The sequence below is a fragment of the Euprymna scolopes genome, chromosome 2 (assembly GCF_053919585.1).
Source record: "Euprymna scolopes isolate OS-2025 chromosome 2, ASM5391958v1, whole genome shotgun sequence".
NCBI lineage: Eukaryota > Metazoa > Mollusca > Cephalopoda > Sepiida > Sepiolidae > Euprymna > Euprymna scolopes.
The window spans coordinates 99,502,315-99,521,375 of NC_136483.1; the positions used below are offsets into that span (position 1 = coordinate 99,502,315).

At 33.6% G+C, this 19,061-nt stretch overlaps 1 protein-coding gene across 1 annotated transcript in view; it reads right to left on the reverse strand.

Annotated features, from left to right (window-relative positions):
* LOC145293335 (transforming growth factor beta receptor type 3-like) overlaps positions 1 to 19,061 on the reverse strand; it is a 234,891-nt gene that overhangs the window by 52,566 nt on the left and 163,264 nt on the right. Inside the window, exons 3-4 of the mRNA XM_080139980.1 lie at positions 11,283 to 11,492; positions 8,804 to 8,913 (exon numbers count right to left, since the gene is read on the reverse strand). Of these exons, the coding sequence (XP_079996106.1) occupies positions 8,804 to 8,913; positions 11,283 to 11,492 (320 nt within the window). The remainder of the gene's footprint in view (positions 1 to 8,803; positions 8,914 to 11,282; positions 11,493 to 19,061) is intronic.

Here is a 19,061-nt window from a genome sequence, read left to right on the forward strand (position 1 = left end):
ATTTTTTAGCGATTATCAAGACCCCCTAAGATGTGATATACCGGGCATTATTTCTCGTTCTCCCGTAACACTCGACCGACATGTTTTTTGTTTGTTTTCTGTTTTTTTTTCTTTACCAAATAAACGATTCCAAATAAATTAAATAAACAACATAGTCGGCGAGGTAGAAAAATCGATTTTACCCTTTTATAAACAACAGTATATAAGTAAATTCTTTTTATATTAATATAAAAAAAATATGCGGTCTCGTTTATGAACATAATAAACGTTTTTTATTAAAAACACAAAAAAACATTAAACAAGTAAAAATATTTTTTTTAAATATTATGGGGGGGGGCTATAGTTTATTTTAAAAAAACAATATCTCCTTCAAGAACGATCATAAAATGTGTGTTTCAATCGATATTTATTGAATAAGGGACCAGTTTTCCTACCTAGCGAAAGGGGACGAGTTTTCCCGAGACGAGTTTTCCGGAGACGAGTTTTCCCGAGACGAGTTTTCCCGGGACGAGTTTTCCCGGCACCGCTGCACCTTATCATAACAAAGGTCCATACAAAATTTTAGTCAGATCGGCTGAGTAGTTTCCAAGAAAAAGAGAAATGGACAGACAGCCAGACTAAGAAATATAATATAGATTACCAACTCAACATAACCGATTCCATAGTCTGAGACAATATCCATTATATCAATCACCCCCCCCCCCTCTTTCACCCAGTCATATTGTATGGACGGTATTATTTATTAATAATTAAGAATGACTTTAAAAGCATTCTCTTCCAATGTTTAGAAATCCGTTGCTCTTAGAAGAGTACAGATGCACCGAGGAAAACAAACAGTGGCACCGCCATCCCCACCCCTTCCCAGCAATAACAATGGCTGTAGTAAGCCCTCCCTTCCACCCCACCCTCTCACAAACACCTGCACCACCCCGGCAATGTAAATTCAAATCCTTGCCATGACCTAAATCGTTTTACTGACCAGAACTAATTAAGAATTTCCTCCCATCCCTCCCATCTTCCTCTGAAATCTTTGGCGACCCCCCCCCTCACTTCCCCATCATACTACCGCCCAACCCAAACACAGTGACCTCCATTCTGTTTTCGTTTTTTTTTTCTTTATCCCACTCTTATTAGTCATAAAAATATGTGGGTTAGCACTGAAAGTATATTAAACAAAAAATTGACTAACATCCCTCATCCCAACCCACTCTGCATTCAATAATGCTGAGGAGAAAGTATAAAATAAAATTGGAAAAGAGGAAGATGAAGACCCCCCCTCCAATAAATATAAAAAAAAGTCTACTTCTTATCCCGAGGGAGGCACAGATTTCTTAAATACTTCTGCCAACTTCAGTTTGTGGTAACTAAAACGTACTTGTGATGAGAAAATTCCAATTTTCCTGATTTCGGTAAAATTACCGATTTTGTTCTAAATTTCCGATTCCGATACAATTATTGATTCTGATACCGATTCTTTTCTAAAAATCTTTGAATATTTAACCATACAGTTGTTATTATTTTAAAAAATTTGTTCGTGTTATTTCAAAAACCCATGTGCACATATTTTTGCCAACATAAGAATACACTGTGGGTATGTGATCAATATATTTTAGTTTTACTCGTACTTTAAAATCAATAAATATTTAGCAGTTCATCAGCAATTGAAAATTAAATTTAGAAAATAAATAAATAAAACAGTTAAAAGCAGCATCGCCTTATTTTTCTTTTTCACGTTTGAAAATAAGTTCAAGTTTTTCTGATTCCAATTCTGATCCTCCTAAAAAGTCCCAATTTTTCTGATTCTGATTAATCATTCCAACACTAGTAAAAAAAAAAAAACAAACAAAAGAATCCATTTCTTCTCTTTCACATTGGAAAATAAACTCAATTTTTTTTTTTTTTTATCCAATTCTGATACTTCAAAAAAGTTCCAATTTTTCCGATTCTGATTTAAAAATCCAAAAGAAACGTTTTCTAATTTTGGAGTGTGGCTTCTCAATTCTTTATCTAAATCATTTAAAATTCAAACTTTAAAATTTAAAATTTTAGCGAATTTGGATTAAAAAAAACAAAACAAATAAAATAAAAATAAAAGAAAAAATAACTTTTACGCAAAAACAAAACATTTTTTTAAAACAATAACGTATTACGTAACAATTTTTTTTTTTCCGGAACCATGCCATTTTTTTTAACAAAAAGCATATTTAATAAAAAACAGTTAGCTACTTGTTCAGAATCCCCTTATATTCAAAAACAAAACTAAAGAAGTACATACCTGTCATGGAAAAAAATAGTATTCCAAAAAATCAAGTATAACTGAACAAATAGTTTTATTTTTAAATAAGAAAATCAAATTTTGTTGGCTGTGAATAGCAATGGTTTCACTGCCATAAACAGCCTGTAAACAAGGGAGAAAACTCCAAATAATTCAAAATTTTAGCAAGCCATTCTTAACACAGGAATGGAAGATATTGGAAAAACTCAAATTCGTTTAAAAATAATTTTTTTTATAAAAAATAAAATTACTTGATGGATTTAAATCATTTTTGAAATACAATATTTTCTATCCGGCACGGGACATACATTGTACAGATTTTTTTATTCCTTTTTGGTTTTTAATAAAAGAGGAATTCTGGAAAATCACCAACAGTTTAAAAAAAAAAAAAAAAAATGTTTTTGTTATACATCTTATTAAAAAAAAAAAAAAAAAAAAAAAAAGAATCACATTTTGTTTAAGAAAAAAGCGTTTTAAAATATGATCTTATCTCTGTTTACAGCCCCACCCCGCGATTTAAAAGAAGAACGCCCCCCCATCATTTTCAAAAAAAAAAAAAAAAAAAAAATCACACTTTTTCCACAAAAGCGATTTTCTAATATATATATATATATAAATATGTATATATATATATATATATATATATATATATATATATATATATATATATATATATATATATTATTATTATTTCCACAGCCAAACAATGTCGCAGTCCACAAGAGCCATGACAGTCAACGAACCAGAAGTCCAAGACTCGAGTTTCGCCCTCATTTGGGCTCATCAGTTAAACATATTCAAACTCGGGATTCGAAACCCAAGCCTCTTGCATGCGAGGCAAGCACTCTGTCCACTGAGCAGAGTTGGCATGATGAGCCCAAAATAAGGGCTATATTCGAGCCTTGGACTTCCGGTTTGTTGACTGTCATGGCTCTTGTGAGCTGCGACGAATATTGGCTGCGGAAATAATTATATAATCTCTCCCATTCTGAAAAACTACATATTAAAAAGTTTGACTAATGTCTAGGTAACCTACATCTAAAATTTCAAGTGTTTAGACACAAAATTGGCGGAAGAGTTTGGTAGAGTCTGCAATGGTCAACTCTTTCAACTTTCACCTCTTGGCAGCCACATTTCTTGCCGAAAACCGATTAAAAAGATTTTCTCAAATCTCAATACCTATGTCAAATCTCGAGTCTGTAAACTGAAAATTGACATAGTTTGGTCGGGAGTGTACATACACAGACAGACAATTTCACTATATATATATATATATATATATATATATATATAGGAAGTCTTCAAATAAAGACGAAACGTTGATGAACACATAACTCGGTTTGTTCCTTTATATATATATATATATATATATATATATATATATATATAGAGAGAGAGAGAGAGAGAGAGAGAGAGAGAGATAGATAGATATGTATTTACATTGTCTTTTTCTAATCCTTAATCAAGTTTCGAACTCTTTGTCCAAGGTGTTCCTCATCTTATGACCCTCCCCCCACTGCAAATCCCAAAGTATATATATATGTGTGTGTGTGTGTGTGTGTGTGTGTGTGTGTATGTATGTATAGCAATCAAATAAACCGAGATGGAGACTTCTTGAATCAGAGCTGTGCAAATTCAAGCACAATTAAACAACGTGGAGGTTTCTATAATGTACCGCCATTAATAAGTAAAATTCTATTAAAAGAACATAATTTAATTTTAGACACAGGTTAACTATCTCACACCTTCTAGAAACCACCTCCTATACTATTTAATACATAAAATCAGTCAAAAAATTACATAACAAAAAATACACTCATTTCATTTCTGTTGCACATATTTGAATTATAACGGACATATTTGTTCCAAAAGGAAGATGAATTGCATCATATCTTTTTAAATATATTAACGGCTATATGACGTTACAAAAAATCTTAATCTCTTTCACAATGTTATACCCCTCTCTCTCTCTTTTTTTTTTTTTTGTAATTTCCAATGACTTTTTTTGTTCCTGCAATGGAACAGGGTCATATATTTCATTACATTTTCAAATATTTGTTACTGGTGTTTTGTTTTCCCAATTTCATTCATCCAGAAGAAGTCTAACAATAAAGAAACGTTGATCAGCATATAACTTGGTTTGTTCCTTCTCTCTCTCATATATATATATGTATATATATATATGTGTGTGTGTGTGTGTGTGTGTGTGTGTGTGTGTGTGTGTGTGTGTGTGTGTGTACCTAAAAATATAAAAGTATTTAGGGAAACAGAAAGACAAGGAAGGAACAGTGGTTTAATGAGGCGATTAAAATAATCCCTTAGCAGATAATCTTATTTAAGTAGATAATCCCGAGTGGCTGAAAACTATCAATAAATACACACAAACATGAACAAACATATACACATACAAACATGTACACATAAAAACATGTACACACACATTTAATGAATATTTCTAAGGCTTTAGCTCTACTCTCTAATTTGAGAGCTGTCCTGCTTATGTGTCACAAAACCCTAAAAATCAGATCTGCTTCAGTTCAAAGCTGTTTTGCAAGAAAGAAAAAAAACAAACAAAAAAAAAAACAGGGCTACGTTTCAAGGCAATATTTAAAATGACCACCATATAAAATTTTACTAAAAAATAAAAAAATAAAAAATGTCACTTGGTTGCGCAGAAATCGCTTCATCATTTTTAGATAAAATATAATTTTTTGTAAATAAGTGTACTTTAAGAATTCTTTTGTTTGCTGTTGCATAGTTTAAAGATTGAAATTTAATTTGATTTATGTATGAAAAAAATAAGTCAAAAATAATTTATTGAAAAAAAAATTTTTTTTTTTCCATTTTAAAATGGTAAAGTAACTTATGCGCTGACATATGCACCAGCATACATTTTAGGAGTGAAATTTGACTTTATTTAACAAGTAGTGTGGCTACTCCATTGTTAATTAGGCCCATAAACAACAAAATAGAAAAGGTTAAAGAGCATGTGTGACATCTTTCTTTTAGAACTTTTACCGTCCTCTACCTACCCCTCTCTATCTCTATTTCTTTTTCCCTTTCCAATTATACCTCCTTCCTCCTTCTGTGCAGTTCTTGACTTTTAGCTGGACACACACACACACACACACACACACACACACACACACACACACACACACACACACAACTTGAATGTCTACTAGACACCATCCTTGAATGTCTAAGGTCCTTCTGTACAAAGGTTTGCCAGAACAACCTGACATTAGGATACTTTTCCCTGCAAGAAAACCCTGACCAAATATTCAAAACCATGTATTATTCACTGTACAAATAAGATCTCCTCACTGTGGCTAACTTACATTAACTTTTACAAGGAATAGTGCAGCTTCTCAAATAGCAACACTAGGCTGGATACTCCACCAGACTAGATAAATTCTTGTCCTGGAATCCAGTAAGACCAAGAGACCAAAACAAAAGATATACTACAACATATAAAAATGGTTAATTAAGGAGAGGAAAATTATGTTCTCAACCTCTTTACTAACTCAGGCTTTGTTAGATAAAGAACTTTAATGGAAAATTCGAATATCTTTGTATCTCATATAGAGTTCTATTGTTAGCCCCAAGTAGGGGGTCCCCTTGGTTTCTGAGAACTTTGACTGAAGTAAAATAAAAAAAAAAAAAAGAGAATTTGAATACCAACTAGACACCATCCTCAAGGGTCTAAAGTCTCTCAGTACAAGCGTTTATCACGACAACCCGACATGAGGATACTCCTCTCTACAAGTAAACCCTGACAAAATATTCAAATAACATAGGATTCAAAGCGCTAATAAGATCCACTTGATATAGTTAACCCATACTGACATATCCGAGGAACGGTTCAGCTCTGCGATGTTGTTTCTAGAATCTGCATAAAGCTGGATACTCCACCATAGCAGATGAATTCTTGTTCTGGAATCTGGTAAGACCAAGAGACCGCTATAAAGATGTAGCATATTTAACTGGTCAGTTCGGTAGAGGAAACTTATTGTTCTTAGGAGAACTTTAATAGAATATTCAAATATTTATGTATCTCATACAGAAATCAATTATTAAATTCAAGAAGGCAGCCCTTGATTTCTAAAATCTTAAGTAAAATGAATAATAAAAAAAATAGAAATATATCTATGATTATGGTAGGATAAACTGGTCTAACAAAATGAAAAAAAAAAAAAAAATGCTAAAAAATTTATTCATTCAAGTTGTGTCCTGCCTAGTTTCAGGCATTGATGGCTATGACTCTTCATCTATCTTTCTCCTTCAAGGAATTTCTGAATTCATTCTTGCTCATCATTCACAACCCCATTCACGTTGTTTTCTTGAAAAAGTGTTTGTTGTATTGCTACAGTTTTCTTTGCAGTTGTACAAACAGTAAGTTGCAGTTCCTTTCTGTCCGAGCAGTGCCCATTCTGGGCGAGTGTCTTTACTATTGCATCCAAAGGAATCTTCTGTCCAGAACAACACTCACTTCTAGACAAGGTTCAAAAGAGAGTCGCCAATCTGATAGGTCCTGAACTGTCATCTAAGCTTCAGCCTCTGTGCCATCGACGAGTATCTTAATGGTGAATGCTCTGACAAACTGCAAGCACTTGTGCCCCCACTGCGTAAACACCCTCGACAAACCCGACAGGCAGCTAAATCTCACCCCCACACAGTAGAGATCCCTAGATGTAAAAGAGCTTTCTACTCCAGTAGTTTCTTCCCCAGAACTGCTAGACTTTGGAATTCCCTTCCGGGTCCCTTCTTCCCCAACTGTACTGACATGCAGAAGTTCAAGTGTAACGTGAACCGACATCTTGCTGCCCAACTCCCTACATAGTACCCCAGTAGCTGTTGTCCCTGATAGTAACCCCCTACACCAAAGTGGTAATGTGCCTTGTTTGGGGTGAAAATGTAAATGTAAGAACCCCCCCCCCCAAAAAAAAACAGAATTATTCCTGATTGCTTCTATATTACATCAGTCACCTGCTTTCCATGATCGCATGTTACCCTGATCGGAGGTGTTGAAGTGAGTCCTCAATCTTGCCCACGGATCTCCCACAGGCTAGTGGAGGCAAGGCGGCGCCTAACTTTCCTTTAACAGTAGTGATGTCCTGCCACCATATACAGTGCCTAGTATTCTCAAATGGTCACGCACTCGCATTAGCCAAATTCATTGTTGGTTAGCTTCGGTGATCTGACGGGAACCGGTGTGCCAACATGATTATGCTGTATATATGTTAAAAAAAAAAAATACTTAGACAAAATATTTACTTATATCTGGACAGTTATCCTCATCTTCATAGCTGTTGTTTCCCAATGTTTCAGCTAACTATTCCTCTGGCCTTCGCCCGCAACGGGATAGGAACCAGCTGATGATGTTCAGAGAAATACTCGGCCGAAACGTCACAAAACAACAACTATGAAGATGAGGATAACAGTTTTTTTTTTTTTCAACAAATACTTAATGTACATGCTTAAACAATTTCCTCAAATCTATTACATCTGTTACATAAAGGGCAGTTGTCTGTATGTATGTATGTTTGCATGTTCAGCTAAGTTTTCTCCCTACCACTGAGCCAATCCCCACTAATAAGTGTTCAGTAACCCCTTGCTACTTTACTTTGATTATCACGGATTTGTTACATCACAAGTTTTTCAATATATTAATATTTTGGATTTCCAACATAAATCCATCATAAATCCATAAAAAACCATGATAATCGAATATTTATTTACCAGCCTGGGTGCCCGGCGTTGCCTGTGTGCTTGGAGGTGTGTGTTGAGCAGAAAAAAAAGGTTGTTAGTAGGCAGGCAGGCTTGAACCTGTGCCGCAAAGGTGGAAAAGAAAGTAAAAGAAAATCTATGACGCGACTGGAAGTTCGGAACATTAAAATTAGACAAAGTCAATCCAACCGATACAATGACTTGCAAAAATAGCTCGCAAAAAATCGAACCCTCCTTGTAGAAAACTGCCTAGTTAAGGGTGAAGGAATTAATGTTTTTGGCCAATTTTTTTCGACATTTGTTGTCTGAGACGTCAAACTTCAAAATGATACTGACCTTGTGAAAATCTGTCACCTTTGTCGAAAGTTTTAGGCATACATACATACATACATACATACATACATACCTACATTTAAACAGACAAGTGAGATTTATATTATAGATGTACAGTACTGTAATAGTATACTGTACAACCTAACAAGCATTACAATCTTTCTATTATTATTAATATAGTAATGGGTGGGTTATAAACATTACAGGGATGGTTTTAAACAGCCTATAAACAATTAAATATGGTTAAAAAAAATGGTTTTGTTCTACTTTGCGGATTTTCGAATATCACGGTTGGTCTCAGCCCCTATCTACCATGACATTTGAGGGAATACTGTATTGCCCATTTCCGTAACATGCTCAAACATTGACTTTTATATAGATTTTTTTATCTAATGTACGGAGGCAGGAGGGGTATTACAGATCTTAAAACCAATAAATAATCGACAAAAAAGTAAATTAACTTACCACGATGAGATGTTTACCGGAAGTAAATTTAAGGTTCGGCAGTCGTATTTTCCATGTGATTTGTTTCCGGGAACTGAGAATAAAGATGAACTGTGGTTGATGTGTTGTATCTGGAACAGAAAAGACAATACATAAAAAAATGCAGGGATTAAATTAGGCAGCCACAAAAAGGGTCAAATATCAGTTAAGCAACATTGAACCTGGTCAGTGCTAAAATGGGTGATTATTTGGAGATTCCAGTTATTGTATGAGCTTTCTGTTTATCTTCGCATTGTTTTCAGTTGTCTAGCATTTCTCCTTGCCACTGGTCTCAAGCAGTGTTGAATCAGAAGAGCTGTGGTTGGAGATTGTGCGAGTGAAACAGTCACATTTGCGAGTGATTTTTCAAAATGGTGACTAGAAATAATGAAACGCTTATCTTTTGGCGATTGTATTTCTTTCATTGACACTCTTCCAAAGCTTACTTCTGAGTGGAAAATATCTTTTCAACTTTTTTTTTTAATAAAACGAGCAAAGTTAAATTATTTAAACAATAAAAGATTTAACAAAACAATAAGCGTTTCTTTTTTTTTTTTTTTTTAAACATCTGAGGAAATTCGAATGTTTGTACGTTCAAGTATCAACATAAAATTCGGTTTATATTTAAAATTACACTTTAAAAAAAAAAATACAAAAAAATCTCTATGATGTACATACTCGTCATAGAACGAAGATGGCATATTCTAAAAATCATGTGGGTTTGGCTAGTAACTTTTTTATTTGGCTAGTAAACGAAAATATTTAGTTGTCAAAGGTCAACTAAAGATAAATTTGTCTGTAGAGCCTACAATTACACATGCAGCTACCCTTACAGGGGATATCCATTGTCTTTTGAGACTGGATGGAGACTTCTTTCCTTCCATATCAATTGTGAGAGAGATTTTAAAAAGTAATTTTTTGTGACCTATGAGCATAGAGTATCCCTTGAATGGAGGGTAAAAGAAGAACCTTGGATTTAATTTTGGCAAAAATCTTTGTAACATTCGCTTTCCCTTCATTTTGATCTTTTGTCCTGACATTTCAGAGTGACAATGTTTCTGACAAATGGAGGGGGTGGAGTATTGCTGTTTTCTGAATCGGTTACTGTTTTGCGTGAGTGGTATGTGGAGATTTCAAACAAATCCTCTCACGATATTCATCGTCATTTTACTGTCAATCCATTGGTGCCATTAACCTTTAAACTTGAATAGTTTTCAGCCTTGATAAGCGGTGATTCATTAGCAAAGAAGAAAAAAAATTAGTTTAATGAAAATTAGGTCAAATGAACCAGACTCTTCTATTGTATGCTGAGGGTAGGTAAGGTTGGACTTTCTGTGGTTTTGGTGTCACAGGCAAGAAGTAAAGGAAGCCCTCACTCCCCTTTATCCAGCATACTTAAGAACAACCAGAGCTGCTAAGTGGTAACTGTGTAACATAGCATGGATGCCTGTATGTAAAAAAAAAAAATTAAAAAAAAAGTAAGGAAAAAAAAAAAGGACTATAAAAAAAGAGGAAGACAAGATAACGTTTGAGATCTCATAAGGAACGTGTAGAACATTCTAGATCATGTGGGTGACATCACTGCTGTACCAATAAGAAAATAAATGTTGTTGCTACAAAAAAAAAACAAAAAAGAAACGAGTTAGAGTTATTTCCTATTCTTTGTCTTGGTCTCCTTTGCCATTGAAAATGGACACAATGTGTGTTGATTCTCGGACAACGTTACAACTGTTCGCAAGTCTCACCTGGTCCGGGTGATGTTGCATGTGGGAAAAATGAGTGATGGAATATAAAGTTGTGGGTGTGTAGAAATCGGCACGTATAGATCTAGGGAGGGTGAAAATAAAAACTTATGGAGAAATGAACAATCTACCTACTATCAACCTCACTTTTCTGCCCAGCTTAAGTAATACATTGCTTCAAGAGCTGATCTCTCTCTCACAACTCCAACTTTCTGTATATTTAATCTGACTCTGTTCAATAAATGCTATTTTTGATAAAGTTTCATAGCAAATCTAAAGAATCGCTGACTATGTTACTTTTTCATGCTTTATTTAATTTGTTCTTTGTTTAATACTATATTTATTTTATAAAATGTGGAACATCAATAGTAGATAAGGGGTAAAAGAATTCCCCACTCCTCAAAAAGAAATGTATCCACAGAAAAAAAAAAAAAGCTACCAATCACATTTTTATGAAATTTGATACATCAGCAGTAGATATAAAATTGAGTGCAAGGAGTTAGTCTTTATTATACTGTTGCCTGTATTGCCATCAGCTCAAATCCACATCCTACAGCTGGGAAATTCCGGGTCTCGGTTTAATAAAGTAAAAGTTCAAAGTGGTTCTCACTCATTACCAGACAATGCCGGGATTCGTCTTCTAGTTAATTTAAGTGTAAAAACAAAACAGACCCCAACCCCCCCAAAAACAGACCCCTCCCCACCCCCGAAGTACTGACCTTTGTGGTTGGTTATGATTTCCAGGTAAACATCAGTGTTATGCTTGAGGTGATTATCCAGGTAGATGACGTGAACTTCCATTCCGTTAATGGTTTGGTTGCTGAAGCAGCCATGTCCATCTTCAGTGACTTCCTTGAAGGCTCGGATGAAAGGGGAATCTTGGAAAACAGGGGTGATGGCACATGACTCCTGTTCTGTGGGCAGGGTTTCTAAATATGAAACAGAACACAATACTCAATGAATAATAATAATAATAATAATAATAATAATAATGGTCATAATAATAATAATAATAATGTTAATAATAATAACAATAATAATAATATTAATAATAATAATAATAATAATAATATCAATAATAATAATGTTAATGATAATATGACAATAATAAGGATGATGATGACAATAGTAATAATACTGATGAAGATAATGATAATGATGACAATAATAATGATGATGATGATGACAATAATAATGATGATGACGATGATGATGATGACAATAATAATGATGATGACATTAATAATAATAATAATGATGATAATGATAATAATATGATGATGATGATGATGATGATGACAATAATAATAATAATAATAATAATAATAATAATAATAATGTTAGAAATAAAATAAATAATTTAAAAATAAAAATATAAAAATAGACACAATCAAGTGGGTACTGGGAATTTCTTGAACACCCAGAGAAACGGTACAAGCACAAACCAGCAGTGGTACTTAAAAATGAAAGTCACAAAATTCTACAGGGTAGAACGATAAAATTATCACCCTAGAAAATATAACGATTCCATATTCGTTTGATGAAAGACGATTTTCTTTTATGTTGCAGACCATCTACTAGTTGGCCAGTTGTGTACCAATCCCAAGAGCGATGGAAGCCTTCTATCATGCCTGAAAGTGACGCAATGTTCAACGAGCAAGATTGGAGATGCGCTGCTGTACAACTCATGCTCTCTATTGATCCAAGTTATGACAACAGGACCATTGCCAGCACCCTCAAAATGCATCAATGGATTGCCACGAATAACAGGAATCTGCCCATGGTGATAAAAACAGTTTCCTGCTACGGTTATGGTCTTTGGTGTGGATCACATCATGCCACCTCACATTTTCGAAGTTGGCTTGAAAGCCAACACTAAAGTGTACCTGGATGTGTTTAAGAGTGTGGTGATCCCTTGGAGTAAATCTGAAGAGATCCAGGCTTGGCTTCAGAAGAAGTGCTATGACTTTGTACCGTTTTATCACACACCCTCTCCTCCCCTGACCTAAACCCGTTGAACTACTTCGTTTGGTCATATGTCGAGAACATCACCAACATGACCTCTCACAACACCAAAGCCAGCCTGATCGACGCCATCTGCCAAGTATTCGTTGAGCCCCTGCCAGCGCTTGTTGACAAACGCACGCTCCGAGTTTTAGACCCGTATCAAGGTGGTGATTGAGGCTGGAGGTGGCTACATTGAATAGATGTCAGCTCTACTACATAATCAAGTTACCTGAATTGATTTTTTCAATAAAAGTTTTAAAATAAAGCTGTAGTATTGTTTTCTTTAGGGCGATAAATTTATCGTTCTACATTGTATGGGACATAGATGTACAAACAGATAAACTCATCGAAGCGATGTCAGCCGGATGTCATAATAGTTAACAAGAATGAAAAATCCTGCCAGATTGTAGATTTTGCCGTTTCAGCAGACCACAGAGTAAAGATCAAGGAGGAGACAGAGAAGCAGAGCAAATACATGGAACTGGCCAGAGAGCTCAAAGAGATCTAGAAGATGAAGAAAGTCAAGATAATAGCAACAATAATAAGAGTGCTAGGAACAATACGGAAAAAACTTTGAAAAAAGAATGGGAGAGATTGGAATCAGAGGGATGGCTGAGAAGATAAAACAGATAACAATGATGAAAACGGCTGAAATATTAAGGGAAACCCTTGGATGTGGAGATTAACACATAGGAGCTACAGGCACAAGCTAGACATATAGAAACTGCTAGAGATGTAAAAACAAATGAACATGATATGGAATCATGAAAACTGAAACGGTATAATTGTAAGGTAACACACACCTGTTCCCCTACCTTTCGCCCTCACTTTTTTTTGTATGTCTCACTATAGACAGGTGCCACACCAAATAAGTGAGAGTCAAGGAGAATGGAAAGACCGAGGAGTGACAGAGCACTAACCATGACGGTTGGATGAGTGCAAAGAGGACTGGGGCCTTGGGGAGGCTTATTGCCATCCAAATTCTAGTGAAGACTAATGGTCGCTGCCAATGAGGAATCAATGGTCAGTGGCTGTTGCAATAATGCAAATTCATCTGCAAAGGTAATCGAAAGCGGTGGAGAGTACCGAAATCTGAGGAAACTTGTCACTCAGACTCCAGAGAACACCACAAGTTGTTTTCATAGAGAAATATTTGATAATGGCCTGTGTGACTACTCCAAGTGAGTAAATAATAATAATAATAATAATAATAATAATAATAATAATAATAATGTATTCTTTTAGGTCAGTAATAATCAAGACAAAACATTGGAATAATTAACAAAAAGTATATATAAAAGAAATATGCTACAGAAGTATACATCATGATTCTGGGACCATAGCTGGCCTGAATTGCTGGTATTTATTTTTTCCCCACTGCAGGTAGATGTGACATAAGATCAGAAGGTTGGGAGAGTGAAACTGGCGCTCCTAAAAGAGGGAACATTTTGGCCTCTTAAAAATTACCTGTGCAGCCTTGTCAACATTCCCCGGTTGAAGAAGCAAGACCTGAGAGGATGGATTTCCTACGATTACCCAGAATGAATGCCTCAGCCTGACACATAAAAGGCCACCAAAAAGAACAAGTTTGGGCCAGACTGATTGTCGAGATGGAAACCTCGACTGGCAAGCTGAACCTGATGCCAAAAAGCATGTATAGTTATCCACAACGTTCAGAGGTGACTATCTTTATTATCTCTGGGTAAGTCCATTATTTCAGAAATGGGTAGATAAGCTTATCTCATAACAAATGGAACTAGTAAAATAGAAGACAATCGTTTAGGAACCATCCCAACGTCTGCACTTTGAAAAAGCAGACAAACGGTATGAACATAAACCAGAGACAATATATTGAAAAATAATAATCAAAAATTTCTTTGAGACAAACTCATCCAAGCAAGAAGACCGGACATGGTAATAATCAACAAAAAAAAAATGTGTCAAAAAAAAAAAAAAAATGTAAATAGATACATAAAACTTGTCAGAGAGTTGGAAAACATTGCAATATTTTTCTTATTTTGCATGTATGACTAGTTTTCATGTAATGCTGTTTCAATTTCTGCCAGTACAAGCAAATTCATAGCTTTGCTATCATATATATTTGCTAATATCTTTCCTCTGATGAGAAGAATGCATTTCTTTAAAACCCAGCAGAATTTTTAAAAAATTATACGAATTAAGGAAATTTTAATATTTTTTTTTTGAGTATCCTGTTAAACATGTAAAATATAATTTACAGTCTTAAATTGTGTTTATATATATATATATATATATATATATATATATATATATATATATATATATATATATACATTACAATTAAATTTACCAAAATGATCCAAGATGGTAAAATTAAAGTATATTATAAATATTAAAGAATTAATATTTATAAAGTTATCTCAGCCAGATGTAAAAGCTCGATAAAACCAAATAGGAGATAGAGCTTATAATATAATTCATGTGTAATCACCTTTTTCTTCAACATATTCCCTCTGCTTCACTTTTTTTTATTTTCAAGTAAGATCTTTGACTTACTTGTTGTTTCATCAAATACTTTTGCATGCAAAATCCGATCCCGTATTTTGCTAATTCCTACCCTCTGATGAGAAGTATTTCTTTGAAACTCCACGGATTAAGGACTATTCACTTATCTAGTGTTTCCTTTTCAGATTAAATATGTTTTTAACTCATTTGAAAGTGTTTTTTAACATGCTTTATTAACTGTTTGCTCGTATATATATATATATATCCCGATTTGATGCCTCCATTCAGTCTCAGGAGACAATAGACACCCCACTAAGCATAGCTATGGGTGTAATTGTGAGGCAAGGTTTGTGCAATCCCAAATGGTCACCCATTTTTGTACTGACCAGGCTCAATGTTGCTTAACTTTAATGATATGAAGGGAACCAGTATCAACGTGATTATGCTGTAGAACAATCCCAACCTGGACTTCATTTGCAATATCATTTAACCCATGCATTTTTGCATTATTATCAATTTTTATACAAATTTGACTTCTCTTATATTTTGTAGTTTTCAATTTATCTGCTAACCAGCAAAATTATACCTGCCCGTTGAATATTATTTTGCTAACTGCTTTCCTCTAAGAATAAAAGACATTTTTTGAAATTTCATGAACTAAGGAAATTTTTTTTTAAGTTTTCAACTTGTATTCCTTATCAAATAATAAATTGTAAATTTTAATTTACAGTTTCAATGGAATTCCTTTATATATATATATATATATATATATATATATATATATATATATATATATTATTATTATTATTATTATTATTATTATTATATTATATTTTAAAAACAATATATATACCGCTTCCCATGTTGGGGTACAAAATTGGTTACAGGGAAAATTATTCCCAACTCGCATTTAGGTAAAAGTGCACTTTCGTAAATAATTCATTTAAAACGTTTCGCAAAAAACAAAAATAAATAACATCTATCTATCTATCTATCTATCTATCTATCTATCTCTCTCTCTCTCTCTCTCTATCTCTCTCTCTCTCTATATATATATATATATATATATATATAACTACATTTACTCACATAAAATTAATATACGAAAGTATAGATTTATGCGTAAACTGTAACTATTTACTTCAAAAGTGCTCAATACGTAGGTAGAGCTAGTTAGTAATTTATGAAATATATATGGCTATTAAGCTACACACTGAATATTCTGAAACGCAGAATATTCAGTGTAGCTTAGTCGCCATATATATTTTATAAATTACTATATATATATATATATATATATATATATATATATATATATAATATAAAATATATTTTAGTCATCGACATACAGACCTGTTTCGTTGTTTCACAACTCATCAGTGCCGCTAGACTAACACCTCTCCCAAGCCGAGGATCGAACCTAGAACCGTCGTGATGACAGTCGGCAGTCCTACCCCCTGACTACGGAATCGGTGGCCGAAATTAAACTGTCCGAACGTCTATTTAAATAAACATCCGTCCGCTACTCGTAGAGGGCTCAAACGTTTGTTTGTAAACAAATCGCGAGCTTCGCATTATTTCAGCTAAATTAAGTAGCGAGTAATATAATTTACGAGAGTGCTCTACCGAAGAGGGGAGCTTTATAAAATATATTTTAGTCATTGACATACAGACCTGTTTCGTTGTTTCACAACTCATCAGTGCCGCTAGACTAACACCTCTCCCAAGCCGAGGATCGAACCTAGAACCGTCGTGATGACAGTCGGCAGTCCTACCCCCTGACTACGGAATCGGTGGCCGAAATTAAACTGTCCGAACGTCTATTTAAATAAACATCCGTCCGCTACTCGTAGAGGGCTCAAACGTTTGTTTGTAAACAAATCGCGAGCTTCGCATTATTTCAGCTAAATTAAGTAGCGAGTAAGATAATTTACGAGAGTGCTCTACCGAAGAGGGGAGCTTTATATATATATATATATATATATATATATATATATATATATATATATATAGTAAGTTATGGAAATATCTGGCATATATTTTCTTAACTTACGACCTAACTCTATTTACGTATTGAGCACTGTCAAAAGTCAATATTGAAAATCCATACATATCTCCTCAACATTTTACGTTATAGAGAAATCGTAGTTACGCCCCTTGCCTTACTTCATGCGACTTTTCTCCGCATTAACTCTGTCTCGTCGGGAGGCATTCATGCGACTGGAGTTATTTCCCTTACTTACGAAGTATTAGGCTTTAAATCAGAAGAAATTATTTTCTTTTTTCAATAAAAGCGACTTAATACTGATCGCTTATCTTTCAAAAGAAACTGCAGAAAAAGTGAATGAAGAGAAGAAACACAGAAAAGAAGAAGATAATACAGTAAAAAGAAGAAAATAGACACAAAATATCTAAAAAGTGGGAAGACACAAAAGGTGCTTCTTCGTTATTAGAGCGAAAACCGAAAGTGGAAAAAAATTAATTTTCATTAAAAACCAATGGTATATACTTACTTTTTATGTCAGTTTAAACTAAAAGTCGCACTACTTTGTTTATAAAACCATTCGGCGGAAGTGACGGCAGACACATTTTAAGGTACGGATGACCAACAAATGTAGCTTTTCTTTTTTTTTTTTTTTTAAAGCAAGTATAAAAATAGAAATTTAAATGGTCTTTATATGAACTGTGAGAAATTCTACAATTATAAGCAGGCTCCTCATTGGCTGATTGGCCACCCAGTCCACCCACTCTATTGATCGAGATTTTAACTGCCGAGCGATGGGCTTGGCGGGTTTTGAAGGTTTTTTTTTTAAATTCTTTTTTCAGACAGTTTCAGACAAGCAGCCAGAGAAAAAACATGGAACTCGACTCTCTCTGAATATGAGGCATTTGGGCGTCTCTACCCTTCGTCTCCTTGAGATTTTATTTTAAAGCCTAAATGATTAGGCTTAGTTACTACGTGTCCCCCAGAGATTTTTTAAGGTCAGAATTATTGACTTTTTCTTCAAATAAACATTAATTATGAACTTTTGTGATGCCGACTCAAGTCGAGAATTGAATCTTTCAGCAGAAAGCATCATACCAACTATTTCAAACGGCTGTAATTAACCCGATCTTCGAACCCGAATTCCAGTTCCTGCTGAAGATAAAGGACTATTACCTTTCGAGGTGTTACCAGCTCTATTCAGAGAAAAAATAGGGATTTGCTTTTTTGCGACGAGAAGAATGAATAAAAATTTGTGTCGAATTTTAGAAGTATGCTTTGTTGTAATTGTTAATTTTTTGCCATTGTCAGATGAGAAGAAATATCTCACAGAACTTTGTATAACAAAATATTAAACTTTATAATAAAAAATGTTCATGAACTGTATTTTTTTTTAATTTAAACATTTTTTTTTGTAATCAAACATGTTTTGTTAACATTAAACATTAAAACATCTGTTATAAAAAAATATTTATGAACTGTTTTTTCCAACGAGATTTTGTTTATAAAATATTTATGAACTGTTTTTTTATTATTATTATTAAAAAAAAGACAGTTCATATATATATATATATATATATATATATATATATATATATATATATATATATATATATATATATATATATATATATATATATATATATATATATATATATAAAACAGTTCCCAAATATATTTTTATACCAGTTCAATGGCTGCGGCTCTTAACGAAAGCGTTATGTCGCAGTTAGATAAATATTACTGTATTATTACACAAAACATGTACTTTCATGATCCCACGATTCATTGACACCCGCCATTAATTGTACAAGACTGCGGTCACTTCCTCAAACATCATGTTAATTTAAATATAAAGTGCAATTTACTTCGAAAATCACTTTCGTTAATAATTAATTTTCTTCTTTATCGTTTTCCGTAATTTTTAGATATTTTACTAATTTCGACATGTCAATTAAGGAGATACTATTGGTTTTGATTGAAATTCCTTCTTTCTTTTTTTTTTTCGATTTAATAATAAAGA